This window comes from Eleutherodactylus coqui, chromosome 6, assembly GCF_035609145.1.
Source record: "Eleutherodactylus coqui strain aEleCoq1 chromosome 6, aEleCoq1.hap1, whole genome shotgun sequence".
Classification (NCBI taxonomy): Eukaryota; Metazoa; Chordata; class Amphibia; order Anura; family Eleutherodactylidae; genus Eleutherodactylus; species Eleutherodactylus coqui.
Window position 1 is genome coordinate 237,653,369 of NC_089842.1, and position 12,768 is coordinate 237,666,136.

A 12,768-nucleotide genomic window follows, 5' to 3' on the forward strand; every position below is an offset into this window, starting at 1 on the left:
TACACAAGAGCTTTTTGTTCTGATGAAAGCTTAATGAATAGTGAAAGGAAAGCTAATGGTCTCCGGACACAAAAGGTTGTTTGTAGACTTTCACATGACAGTTACAGTAGATTTAAAGTCCACAGCTTGAAGCTGGGAGATTCTGATGACAACACGTCCCATCATTCTCATGTCAAGGAGGTCCAGTCTTTTCATGGAGACCTTATATGGATTGAGGTCACTATCCACATCAATATCTACATTCAATCTGGCAGATACTTAGGAATTATGTGGATGTTGAATTTAAAGAGCCCCTCTGGGGAAGCTTTTTATTTTTCTTTCTGGGGTTCATCTGGCATACAGGGCGTAGTAGGGCAGTTAACATACTGACCGATTCTTGTATTAATGAAAAAGCCAGTCTGGTCCTTTCTTGTCCCATGTGACCTCCACTGTGCTAATCTGGATCCTCCAGCAGACTAGAAATCACTACCTCTATTCATTCCTATGAGCCCTGAGAGAACAGGACTACCTAAATGGGCCTTTGCACTACAGATAGCATTTTGAAAGTTCTGGCTGTGGGCAGCTCCTTCTCATCAGCTGCTTGGTGACGGTCCCATGAAGTAGACCCTTCGTTTTCTGCCAGCTTTTCTGATGTGCAATTAATCTGGACATGAAAAATGCGAAGCAAACACTCTGGAAACCTGGTAAAACTGCATTTCCAACACCATGTGGGAGGACAGCCTCTGAACATCATCTCTCACCTGATTGCTGTCCCGTTGATGTGTGGTCACCTCAATGTAATGCATTTCTGTATTCTTATTTTCTATGGGTTCTAGTTAAGGAAGAAAGATACAGTATTTGTTACGGTACAAATACTACTAAAGTTACAAAGGAGATCTGAGATTTTGTCTAATATCTTTATGATGACCACAACACATGGATCCCCCGCAGTTCCACTAAACTGAATGTAGAGGACCATAGAACCTTATAGTGATCTAAATTCAGTTCATTAGAACCTCGGGGGCCGGACATTAAAGGAGCAGAATGGACTGAACTAAGGACATGGAAAGAACAGAGACTACAGTCAGGAGCAATAATGCAAAAATTAATATGAAACACAAGCAGCATATCAAGGAATTGGGACATAACACTTTAACGCCCCCGCCTGGACAATCCAGTTCCTCAAGTATAATAGCCATATTGTGCTAGTCATCTTTAAAATGTCCCTTCCAGCTGGTACAGTATCCATCTATGCTCTTATTACTGAGTAATGCTTAACTGCTTCTTATTTTCTTCTATCTTCATTGCTTTTTAGTTCTGCTCCATCTGGGCACAGCTATGCTCCGTGACCCTGAATTACCTGCTTGGCTTATTGGAGTTTAATGCAGTTTGAAATCCATCTTCAGGCAGCTTCTTGATCCCTCCCCCATGATATGAGCTGCAGCTCTCATTCTTCAGATTGGCTCCTGTGTATAAGCACAAGCCCACCACAAGCTCACCAGGAAGAAAATCAGAGTGGATTTCCATTATAGCAAGAATAGAATGGGGTATACTATGATTCTTCTTTCCCTGGAATTCTGGCAATTTTGGCACAGTTTTTAAAATGAAGTGGGGGGCCAAGTATTAGGGGGCATGGCTGAATGTGGCCTGCCAGATTATCTAAAATTTACAACAGAAACTGGAAGGTCTACGATGCAGCCCAATGGAGTCTCCCTCGTCTATAGATTTGGGATACGGATGCTAACTCCTCCAGAAATTGGTGAGTCTATTCCCACCAGAGATGTTGTTACTATCTATGCCTAGTTTGGCAGAGGAAGCCATGGGACACAAGCCCTTAGGGGACCAACCTGCGAGACCTGCACACAGTTTTATACAAATGCCGGCTGCAATTAGTGTAGCTCCATCTTCATTTTGTAAGGGAGAAATGCTGCTGTGTAATAGCAGCCTAATATTCAGCTACAGTTCCGAAAATTACTAGAACCACCGGCTTCAGATGATATATTAACTTCTTCAGGCAGGAGAGTTAGGTCCCTTGTTCTTTCATTTTCTATTGTTTAGCTTCTTGGAGCCGATCAATGAAAGTACTGTAACTGCTGGATCGGGCTCATGTCGGCCCTGAGCAGCGCTAGGCGAGCTCCATAGGTTATATTAATGGAGTCACATCACTAGATGAACTACATTGGTTACATTAATGGGGTCCGTCCAGATTTGCTAACCAAAATTTTCCCAGAGGACATGCAGTATCCCAGTTCTGTGCCGAAAGTTCTGAATGAACCCTCCAGAGAAGATATGAATGTGGCCATAATTAGAGATAAGCAAGGGGCATAGTCAGGAATAAAATCACATGATTAGAAGAGAGATCACAAAGAATAAGCAGTGGATAGAACGCAAAATAGTAGAAGCAAGAGCAAGAAGCTGCAGATACAAAATGTGATACCGCCACACAGACGTCCTTGGTTCAGATCCTAGGAGGAACATTGAGGGGAGGGGTTTATATTTAGATTTTCTGGTTTGAGAAAAAATCTCTCAGCGCAAAAGTTTTCCTTCAATTAATAATGCCATGCCAACAAACATTAGCCCCAAACCGTAAGACCCTACTAGTGGCTGCAGGGCCTGAAGGGGCGGAGCATGATACAGGAATCCTCTCTTTCATGTTCTTTGGATCGTCTTATTATGCCTTTTAGGCCCTGCAGCCACTACTAGGGGGATATCAGGAGCTTACTGGATGCTGTCGTTTTCTACTTCAATGGTTTTATTACATTTTCAATAAATCACTGATAGTGGCGACAATCAAACTAGATATATTCACTGAAAAAGGTAGATAAAACCAAAACTTTATTGGAAACATTTAAAAATAGAAATATGCAAATAAGGGAGATGGAATAAATCCTCCACAGTGCCACCTATTGAAAGGCAGCATTCCTTCAAGTCAAAGTCAGACTTTTTATACAAGCCTTCTAACAATGACTGGGAATTAAAAGCAAAGTCAGACTCCATGTACATACAGCTGTTTCCGGGTTATTGCCCTTCATCAGTGTACAGTAGGAGTCTGGCTTTTGCTAGTGAGAGGCCTGGGACGGGGGTCAGAAACGCTCTATTCTCCTTAGGGAGAGCAACTATATACTATAAACTAAGTGAGGAGACTCAAATGGCCATGCACGCTCCTCTGGGTAATATGCAAATAAGGGAGATGGAATAAATCCTCCACAGTACCCCCTATTGAAAGGCAGCATTCCTTCAAGTCAAAGTCAGACTTTTTATACAAGCCTTGTTACAATGATTGGGAATTAAAATAGAGGACACAAGCTCAATGTATATACGAGGCCCGTATATTAGGACATACAACAATGAAAAACACAAAGATGTCTCACCTCTATCACCCCTCTATCCTGGGAGGGAGGGGGGAAGGTACTGGTCAGTATGTTTGAGATTTACTACACCCATGAGATGGATAAATGGTGGGTGGGGAAATATACCAAAAACAAGCCTCTTATGGGTAGAGCCAATGCGTTTCTACCCCTAGCTCGCCCTAGATGGTAAACGATCCAAACAGAACATGACACAGTTCACTCCAGCACACAAGGGAATGCACACCTTGCTGCTTATTCAGTTCTCTAGGGCAGAGGTTGGAGCCTCCAGCCTGGGTGATTAGCAGTTAAGTGCTGCTGTATACTTTCTATTGTTTTTTGGTTACCTTTATTTGTTTCCTCTGCTGTGTCAGTGCACCTCTCCAGGGGTTCCTGTAGGGATGTTCAGGGCCCAGAGGAAGACAGCAGAGCTGTCATTATCAGGACAATAACTCTGCTTGCAGGCAGGGGCTCCTCACTTCCCTGTTTGGTAGGGACAGGCTTTTTCCACCTTCCTTGAATAGTGTAGATAGCAGCAAAGCTTACTGGCGAAGATGCTGAGGACTGGAGGGGAGGGGTCAGGAAGAAAGGAAGTGACCAAGTGGTAGGGGTGGAGTTAGCAGGGTTAGAGGAAGAAGAAGGAAGAGGAAGATCATTCTGGACCGGGAGAAGAAGAGTGAAGACGGACCCAGAACAGCTGAAGAATGGAGGAGCTAATGCGGATGATCAAGGACGTGGTGGCCAGCCAGGGCACAAGCTGGCTCGTGAAGATGGCTGAAGACCTTTCGGGGACGACAGCGGTGGAAGAAGGAGCGAGCACCAGCCAGCCGGTTTTGCCCAGCAGCGAGGAGCCACGTGGAAGACCAACCCGGAGAAGAAACCCGCCAGCGCGACTAAGTCCCAGCCCGGTGGCGAAGAGAGGCGGACGGAACAGCAGCCCAAGACCGGAGCGACTCGGAGGGAACAGCGCCGTGCGGTCTCAGCGCGGTAGGGAGGAGGCGGAACCAGCGGAACGCATGGGAGTCGGTGAGCCAGAGGTAGCGGAGAGGACAACACTTACCCGTGGAGGTACGGTAGCGTCCAGGTCGGGTAAGTCCAGCACGGGAGGAGGTATCCCCGCGGCTGACGGCAGTACAAGGAGCGAGGTCCCAAGGAGCGAGGTCCCGGAGCGATCGCCACGTGCAGCAGCAGGCGCGCGTAGGGTTCCGCGCACAGGATATAGATCCGGCCGCGGAGATGCAGCGACCGTTAGGAGGGAGATGCCAGAGAGTGCATCTCCCTCATCGTGCGCCGCGAGTAGCGGGGGGGAGAGTGGGGGGGGAGGGAGGGGAACCGAAAAGGGCCAGTCAAACAGAGGGCAGAATATTCGCCACCAGCACTTAGGGGGGGACAGGGGGGGGGCAGCGACCAGAATAGGGGAGGCGGACGAATTTCGCGCTACAGCGCGGAAGGGGCGATCATTTCATCGCTCAAAAACAGCGACAGTTCGCACCACAGCGTGGTATGGGGCGGGCGCCGGGAGCGGAAAATCAGCGCATTTTCGCTCACCAGCGCGCAGCAGACCGGCAGACAGCGAAGAAGAGGCGGCGAATTTTCGCGCCATAGCGCGGGGGGGCCGGGGGCCTCCACCTGTGTTTGCAGCCAGGCGCAGGGAGTTCAGGGTTTCTACCAGCAGCAGTGTAGAGAGGGACTCCCCGGAGCATTGCGCAGCGCACAATAGCTTAAGCCGCCCCCATCATAGCAGCGGTAGAATTATAGGGCAGGATAGGTGCAGGCAGGTAGAGGGGGCAAGGAGCAGGCGTACAGCTAGGGCGCACGAGGAGCGCAGCTGCTCATCATCTTCAGCAGAACGAGAGGAGACGAGGAGGAGCAGATTCATACGGGGTGATCAGGCAGAAGCGGTGACTTGGAGGGAAGGGCAGAGCAACCGAGAGGTGGAGATGCAGGTCATGAGGAATTTGTTTTCACGGTCACCGGCTTCTTCTGCAGATATCAGACAAGGAGAGCGGAGCAGACCGGGTAACAGGATGTCAGCCTGCGGGGCTACAATGTCAAGGAGCCCAAGGAGCCGGCGTGTCCCCCAAGAAAGTGGCACGGCACGATACGCACGGGAGTACCAACAAACATCACTGCCCGCCCCTAACGTTCCCTTGGCTATGCCGGAGGTCAACGAGGCGGGTGAGTCGTTTCAGTTAAATAAAGTTTGGGACAATGTGTCCGGCACGAGCCGGAAGGATGAATTTATGGTGGCTCTCAGAGCCTTGGTGGATAAATATGATATGGATAAAGGGCTTCTAGTGTCCTATGATAAACCGGGGAGGGCGGCCTCGCCCGAGGTTGGTGGTCCAGCACAAGGACAAAGGTGCCTGCCCTCGGTGGCAGGGGTGAGCGAGGGTCTAAAATTAGCAGACTCGCTGTTTTGTGGAGTAGCCCCGTTGGATGCGGGGCTGGAGAACGAAGTGGTATCAAAAATTATAAATGGTAACTATGTGGATATTTGGTCGCTGTTATCAGTCGAACACGTGTCAGTTGACAGGGAACGGTTCACTGAACGTGGGAGCGAGAAAAAACCCAAAGTAGCCAAAACATTTGGGAATTGGCTACAGGCCTTTTTGATTTTGGCACATGTAGTGTGCAAGCAGCAGCCGCAGAAGGGCCCGGAATTGCTCGTGTACATCAACACGATCCACAGTGCATATAAGTTGCACGGGGGATCGGCTTGGTGGCGATATGACGAAGATTTTCGTCGCAGAATTTCGGGTTCACAGCAGATCAGTTGGGCGTCAAAGGCGACAGACGTTTGGATCCAGTTGATCCTGGCGCAGAAACCCGTAAAACATAGCTTTCAAGGATCGGCCGCAGGAGCCAGCGGACAGCAGGCTGCTGCGGCCCCAAAACCGTCCGGTTCTTGCTGGGCCTTCAACGAAGGCCACTGCCGTTTTTACGCATCGTGCAAATTTCGGCACGAATGCTCGGTCTGCGGAGGTTCGCACACGGCGTTGCGTTGTTTCCGACGCCAACGAGCGACGGGAGTTCCCGGCACAGGGGCGAACGCCGGTGAGCGTCCAGTACCTGGAGCCGTGGCTCGACCGGTACCCACGGAGACTGGAAGCAAACCTGCTTAGATCGGGGTTTGCTGAAGGTTTCTTTATCCCGCATTCCCCAGTTTCGTCGGCGTCTTTTTGCCAGAATTTAAAGTCCGCTCGCGATAATAAGCAGTTGGTGATGGAGAAGTTGCTGAAGGAGGTAGAATTGGGTCGAATGGCGGGCCCGTTCCGGGAACCGCCTTTCGTGAACTTGCGGGTTTCCCCTTTGGGACTGGTTCCGAAGAAGGAAGCTGGCAAGTTCAGACTTATCCATCACCTATCCTATCCGTCGGGTGAATCAGTCAACGACGGAATATCAAAAGAGCAAGCGGCGGTGTCTTATGCGTCTTTCGACTGCGCGGTTGCATTAGTTAGACAGGCAGGTAAAGGCGCTTGGTTGGCAAAGGCCGATATTGAATCGGCTTTCCGGCTCCTGCCGGTGCATCCGCAGTGTTTTCATCTGCTGGGATGCAGCATCGAGGACCAGTTTTTTGTGGACATGTGCCTACCGATGGGTTGCTCTATCTCCTGTTATTATTTTGAGGTTTTTAGTTCATTCTTGGAATGGATGTTAAGAGTGGAGACGGGCATCTCATCGGTATCACATTATTTGGATGATTTTCTTTTTGTTGGTCAGGCAAATTCGACGGCCTGCGAGTTTTTACTTTCGTCGTTTCGTAGTTTGATGAAAAAAGCCGGGGTCCCCTTGTCGGACGAGAAGACGGTTGGCCCCGCATCGAGGCTCGGTTTTTTAGGTATAGAAATCGACACGGAGGAAATGACTTTCCACTTGCCGGATGAAAAAGTGGCGCGTTTGCGCCAAGTTGTGGAGTTGGTGGGCAGTTCTCGGAAGGTAACACTGCACCAACTTCAAGTATTGTTAGGGTTGTTGAATTTCGCGTGCAAGGTCATTCCGATGGGGCGAGCTTTTTCCCGGCGGTTGTCACTAGCAACGAAAGGGGTGAAGGAACCCCATCATTTTGTCAGGGTGACAAAAGGGATGAGGTCAGACCTGCACATATGGAGAGTTTTTCTGAGTTCATTTAACGGTCAAGTAATATGTCTGGAGGAGGAGAAACAGAATGAAGAGATCGGTTTGGTATCGGATGCAGCTGGTTCATATGGATTCGGAGTAATATTGGGTGATCAATGGTGTTGTGCTGCATGGCCGAAAAAATGGATTGAAAGAAAATGGATAAAAAACACAGCGTTATTGGAGATTTTCCCTTTGGTGGTGGCAATGGAAATATGGGGCCAGAGGTTGGCCAACGGTAATATTTGTTTTTGGTCAGATAATCAATCGGTGGTGCAAATAGTCAACAAGCAATCGTCATCCTCAACGTTGGTGCTGGCAGCATTACGCCATTTGATCTTACGGTGTTTACAGCACAATGTTAAGTTTAAAGCGAGACATGTACCAGGATATTTGAATGCTACTGCTGATGCTCTTTCTCGTTTTCAGATGTCACATTTCAGGGAGCTGCACCCGACGGCGGAGGTCGAGGGGGTATGTTGCCCTGCTTTCTTGTGGGAAGTGATAGAGGAGAGCTGTTAGCTCTCGTTAAAGCGTCAGTAACAAGTACCACATGGAACCGATATAACAAAGTATGGAAAGAATGGTTAGCAGCGGCGGGTGGAATTTTTCCAACAGAAGAAAGAGCAAGGGCGGTAACATTAGATGTCCTGTCCGCGATGCGTAAAAGCGGGTCATCAGCGGATGCGGCGAAAAAACGACTATCGGCTATAGCATTTTTGTTGCGCTTACACGGGTCAAGAGACGTGACGAAGGACTTCGTTTTTGGGCAAATAATAAAAGGGTGGAAGAAGGACAGGGTGACCAAGGACGGCAGGCGCCCTATCACGTTCGAGTTATTAAACGCTATACTCAACGTGGTGGAGTCGGTCTGCATGGATGCTTCCGAAGCAGAGCTTTTTCGCGCGGCTTTTTCCATCGCCTTTTTTGCCGCGTTACGCATCGGGGAGTTAGTATCGTCGTGCAAATCAAAGCCCGGGGGGCTGTTTTTCTCAGACGTGGTAATTGACGAAGACTGTATTAAGATAGGTGTCAGAAGATCGAAGACAGACATATACGGGATGGGAGAATGGATTAGAGTGGGAAAATTGGGGACAAAGTGGTGCCCGGTGTTACTGGTAAAGGAGTTCGCCAAGAGACACTGTGGGACTGGTCCGTTTTTGTGCCATGCGTCGGGTTTTCCCCTAACTAAATACCAATTCACGGCGGTCATGCGGAATAGCATTAGAAGGCTAGGCCTTAACCCCTCGGAATTCGGATCACATTCGTTTAGGATCGGAGCGGCAACGTCCGCTTTTGCGTGTGGCATGGGTATCGAGGGGGTTAAGAAGGTGGGTCGTTGGAAATCAGATGCATATCGGTCATATGTTCGGCCAAATCTGAGAGTTCTATAAATATTGTTTATGGTGTTGCGATTTCTGCTTTGGTTTTGTTCTTTTATTTTATCCACAGTGTCGGATTGGACAGTATGGGTGGTGGGCCACTCCTATGTATACTGGGCGGAAAAGAGAGCCAGAAATAGGCCCATTGGAGTGAATTTAGGCCTTAATGTGCAAGTGCGTTGGCGTGGTATTAGAGGATTACAATGGCCCAGGCTGCTCCAGGAGGTTCTAAAAATCAGCAGCTGGAAGAATGACAGAGTGATATTAGTTATTCACGCTGGAGGAAATGATCTTGGGAAGATAAAGGTGGCTGAGTTGATAGCATTGATGAAAGCGGATATTTTTCGTTTCAAGGAATTTTTTAAGAGGGTCATAATCGTTTGGTCAGACATCGTGGCCAGAAGAATTTGGAGAGAGGCAAGAGATAATGAAGCCATCGAGAGAGTGAGGAAGACTGTCAATTTCAGGATATCAAAGCATGTGCGAGCTTTAGGTGGGATAGCAATACGTCATTGGGAGCTGGAGAGAAGAGAGCGCGGGATGATGCGAGGTGACGGAGTGCACCTTAGCGACATAGGGCTAGATACCTTTTTATCTAGGTTGCAGGATGGGGTAGAGTCGGCTCTTTTGCTGGCATGTGGGGGGCGGAGTGCAGCATAGTAATATGCTGCATCCTTCGTGGCGGAATTTGAGGACTTCCATGCCAGCAAGAAATGGAAGGGCTTTTTCAGGCCGAGAGGGGCCTTCTTACGCCTCAGTTTTTTACGACGTTAGAATCGGACATTTTATTTTTGGCATGGAAGGAGAAAAATAGAGGATTCGTTAAAAGGTTTTATACAGTTAAATAAAGGCTGTGGCCTACCCACAATATGCCAGCATATAGTTGTATGGTGTCTTTGTTTAATGGGGAACGGGGGTTAATGGGTAAGTCCCTCCAGTCTAGATAGCAGCAAAGCTTACTGGCGAAGATGCTGAGGACTGGAGGGGAGGGGTCAGGAAGAAAGGAAGTGACCAAGTGGTAGGGGTGGAGTTAGCAGGGTTAGAGGAAGAAGAAGGAAGAGGAAGATCATTCTGGACCGGGAGAAGAAGAGTGAAGACGCCCGCCCACCCGCCCTCTGAGCTGAGGGGGGGGGATGAAGAGAATTATTAGAGGGATTGGGGGGATGCATGTTACAGGAAGTTGTCACAGCCGGTAGGCGGAATTTGAGGACTTCCATGCCAGCAAGAAATGGAAGGGCTTTTTCAGGCCGAGAGGGGCCTTCTTACGCCTCAGTTTTTTACGACGTTAGAATCGGACATTTTATTTTTGGCATGGAAGGAGAAAAATAGAGGATTCGTTAAAAGGTTTTATACAGTTAAATAAAGGCTGTGGCCTACCCACAATATGCCAGCATATAGTTGTATGGTGTCTTTGTTTAATGGGGAACGGGGGTTAATGGGTAAGTCCCTCCAGTCCTCACTGACCTGCATTGCATGGCGTATGATACTTGCTTTCAGTGTGAACATCACCCTGCGCCCATGCTGAGCGTGGTGCTCTTGTGCTACACGGATGTGACAGTGCCCTGTGCAGTAGCATGCAGGTCACAAGCAGTTTTCAAACTCTAGCGCGAGGCCAGAGGAGCAATATGTTCTGCCTTCTTGGAGGTTCATATACTTTTTCGTCTGATAATCCAGAGCATTGGATAGTCCAGTGCCTAAATGATCCCAGTGTTGATACATTGTGCACTATTGCAAGTGATGCAGTAAATGTAGCTGTACATACCTTTCATACCTTTCCTTCTTTTATACCTCCTCCTAATACATATTACTGCAACCATAACTAGAAATAAAGTTGGTACTAATATTGCTATGGCGGTGGCATAATGTCTCCTGGGAAAGAGCTCTCCTGAAAAGAGAGAATAAAAAATAAGGCTGTATACTTTGTACATATTATAGTACATGGCATGGCCAATAGTGAGTGCAGCTCTGGAGTATAATACAGGATGTAACTCAGGGTCAGTACAGGATAGGTAATGTCTGTACATTGTGACTCCACCAGCAGAATAGTGAGTGCAGCTCTGGAGTATAATACAGGATGTAACTCACGATCAGTACAGGATAAGTAATGTATGTACACAGTGACTCCACCAGCAGAATAGTGAGTGCAGCTCTGGAGTATAATACAGGATGTAACTCAGGATCAGTACAGGATAAGTAATGTATGTACACAGTCACTCCACCAGCAGAACAGTGAGTGCAGCTCTGGAGTATAATACATGATGTAACTCAGGGTCAATACAGGATAGGTAATGTATGTACACGGTGGCTCCACCAGTAGAATAGTGAGTGCAGCTCTGGAGTATAATACAGGATGTAACTCAGGATCAGTACAGGATAAGTAATGTATGTACACAGTGACTCCACCAGCAGAATAGTGAGTGCAGCTCTGGGGTATAATACAGGATGTAACTCAGGATCAGTACAGGATAAGTAATGTATGTACACAGTGACTCCACCAGCAGAATAGTGAGTGCAGCTCTGGAGTATAATACAGGATGTAACTCAGGATCAGTACAGGATAAGTAATGTATGTACACAGGGACTCCACCAGCAGAATAGTGAGTGCAGCTCTGGAGTATAATACAGGATGTAACTCAGGATCAGTACAGGATAAGTAATGTATGTACACAGGGACTCCACCAGCAGAATAGTGAGTGCAGCTCTGGAGTATAATACAGCATGTAACTCAGGATCAGTACAGGATAAGTAATGTATGTATACAGTGACTCCAGCAGAAGAATAGTGAGTGCAGCTCTGAAGTATAATACAGGATGTAAATCAGGATCAGTACAGGATAAGTAATGTATGTACACAGGGACTCCACCAGTAGAATAGTGAGTGCAGTTCTGGGGTATAATACATGATGTAACTCAGGGTCAATACAGGATAGGTAATGTATATACACAGTGACTCCACCAGTAGAATAGTGAGTGCAGTTCTGGGGTATGATACAGGCTTTAACTCAAGTAACATTAAGAATAAATGTGTCAGGGCTAAATTGTAATTAAGACATGACCACCTATGTGCAACTTCTATTGATACAAATGACCTAAGGAAAGCTATGGAAGATGATGAATCTCAAGCTGCACCCACCTCCATACCCTCCCATATCAGGAACCACTCATAAAGAATTTCATCTATTTAAAGAGATTTTCTCACCTGCTAAACTACAAATCTCTTGTACCTGGATGGGGACACTTTTATTCTCCACCGGGTTCTGGGCGGTACACAGGAATTTCATGTCCTTGGAGGATTTTGGTACTGATATCTGGATGATGCTCCCAGTATTACACGGCTCATACTCAGAATCCCTTTCTCCACATTTCCAAGTATAGAAGACATCTGATAGATGTGATGGGACAGAACAATGAAGGGTAACATTACAGCGGTCTGTGGTGCTCTCCATCACGTCAGTCCTTATAACAGGGAGGGGAATGGGCTCTGAAATAAGAAAAAACATCATCAGGCACTGTGAACCTTTGTCTATACTCAGTGGTGGGCAACTGAAGGCCCTGGGGTCTCACTTGATCCCTAATTTCCCTCTTCCATGTGGAAATAGGCTCCAGATTCCCATTACCTAGTCAGAGATTCCCCAAGTAATATATATGTTTCACAAGAACTCTATACGTGGAGGGAGCTGACCTAAAAATCAGCAGTCTATAGACCATTAGTGGTCAACCTGGAACATCCGGAAGACCTCAGATGTCCTTGACTTGACCAAGGGCCACACATTACATTTACTTTGGCAGAACATGGGCAGTCTCACTGAATAATAGTTTATGAGAAATATTGAAGTGCCAAGTGAGCAGGTCCATCTATTTCCTCAGCTCCCTTTTATTATTATGGAGTGTGACTTGTTTTTTAGGGTGTGGGCATCATCGACTCTACAAATAGGGTTTTCC

At 47.5% G+C, this 12,768-nt stretch overlaps 2 protein-coding genes across 4 annotated transcripts in view; one reads left to right on the forward strand and one right to left on the reverse strand.

Annotated features, from left to right (window-relative positions):
• Positions 1-12,768, reverse strand: part of LOC136633431 (CD48 antigen-like) — a 55,307-nt gene that overhangs the window by 5,662 nt on the left and 36,877 nt on the right. The window contains exons 3-5 of the mRNA XM_066609167.1: positions 12,026-12,307; positions 10,590-10,712; positions 741-811 (exon numbers count right to left, since the gene is read on the reverse strand). Coding sequence (XP_066465264.1) covers positions 741-811; positions 10,590-10,712; positions 12,026-12,307 — 476 coding nt within the window. The remainder of the gene's footprint in view (positions 1-740; positions 812-10,589; positions 10,713-12,025; positions 12,308-12,768) is intronic.
• LOC136633430 (uncharacterized) lies at positions 3,874-10,260 on the forward strand. Of its 3 annotated transcripts, XM_066609166.1 has the most exons (4): positions 3,874-4,394; positions 5,316-5,504; positions 7,875-7,919; positions 8,898-10,260. In XM_066609166.1, the coding sequence occupies exons 1-4, from the start codon at positions 4,031-4,033 to the stop codon at positions 9,485-9,487; spliced, it is 1,188 nt and encodes a 395-aa protein (XP_066465263.1). In that variant the 5' UTR covers positions 3,874-4,030; the 3' UTR covers positions 9,488-10,260. The 3 variants fall into 3 exon arrangements, 2 of the variants coding, with proteins under 2 accessions (XP_066465263.1, XP_066465262.1); XR_010793270.1 differs by having other exon boundaries at positions 5,316-7,919; XM_066609165.1 differs by lacking the exon at positions 8,898-10,260 and having other exon boundaries at positions 7,875-8,890.

Bases quoted from the DNA above. Each gene is read 5' to 3' on its own strand.
- LOC136633430 (XM_066609165.1), top strand. From the start codon at position 4,031: ATGGAGGAGCTAATGCGGATGATCAAGGACGTGGTGGCCAGCCAGGGC. The intron at 4,395-5,315 runs GTACGGTAGCGT...CTTCTTCTGCAG, and splicing joins GACAACACTTACCCGTGGAG to ATATCAGACAAGGAGAGCGG. The intron at 5,505-7,874 runs GTGAGTCGTTTC...TCTCGTTTTCAG, and splicing joins GCCGGAGGTCAACGAGGCGG to ATGTCACATTTCAGGGAGCT.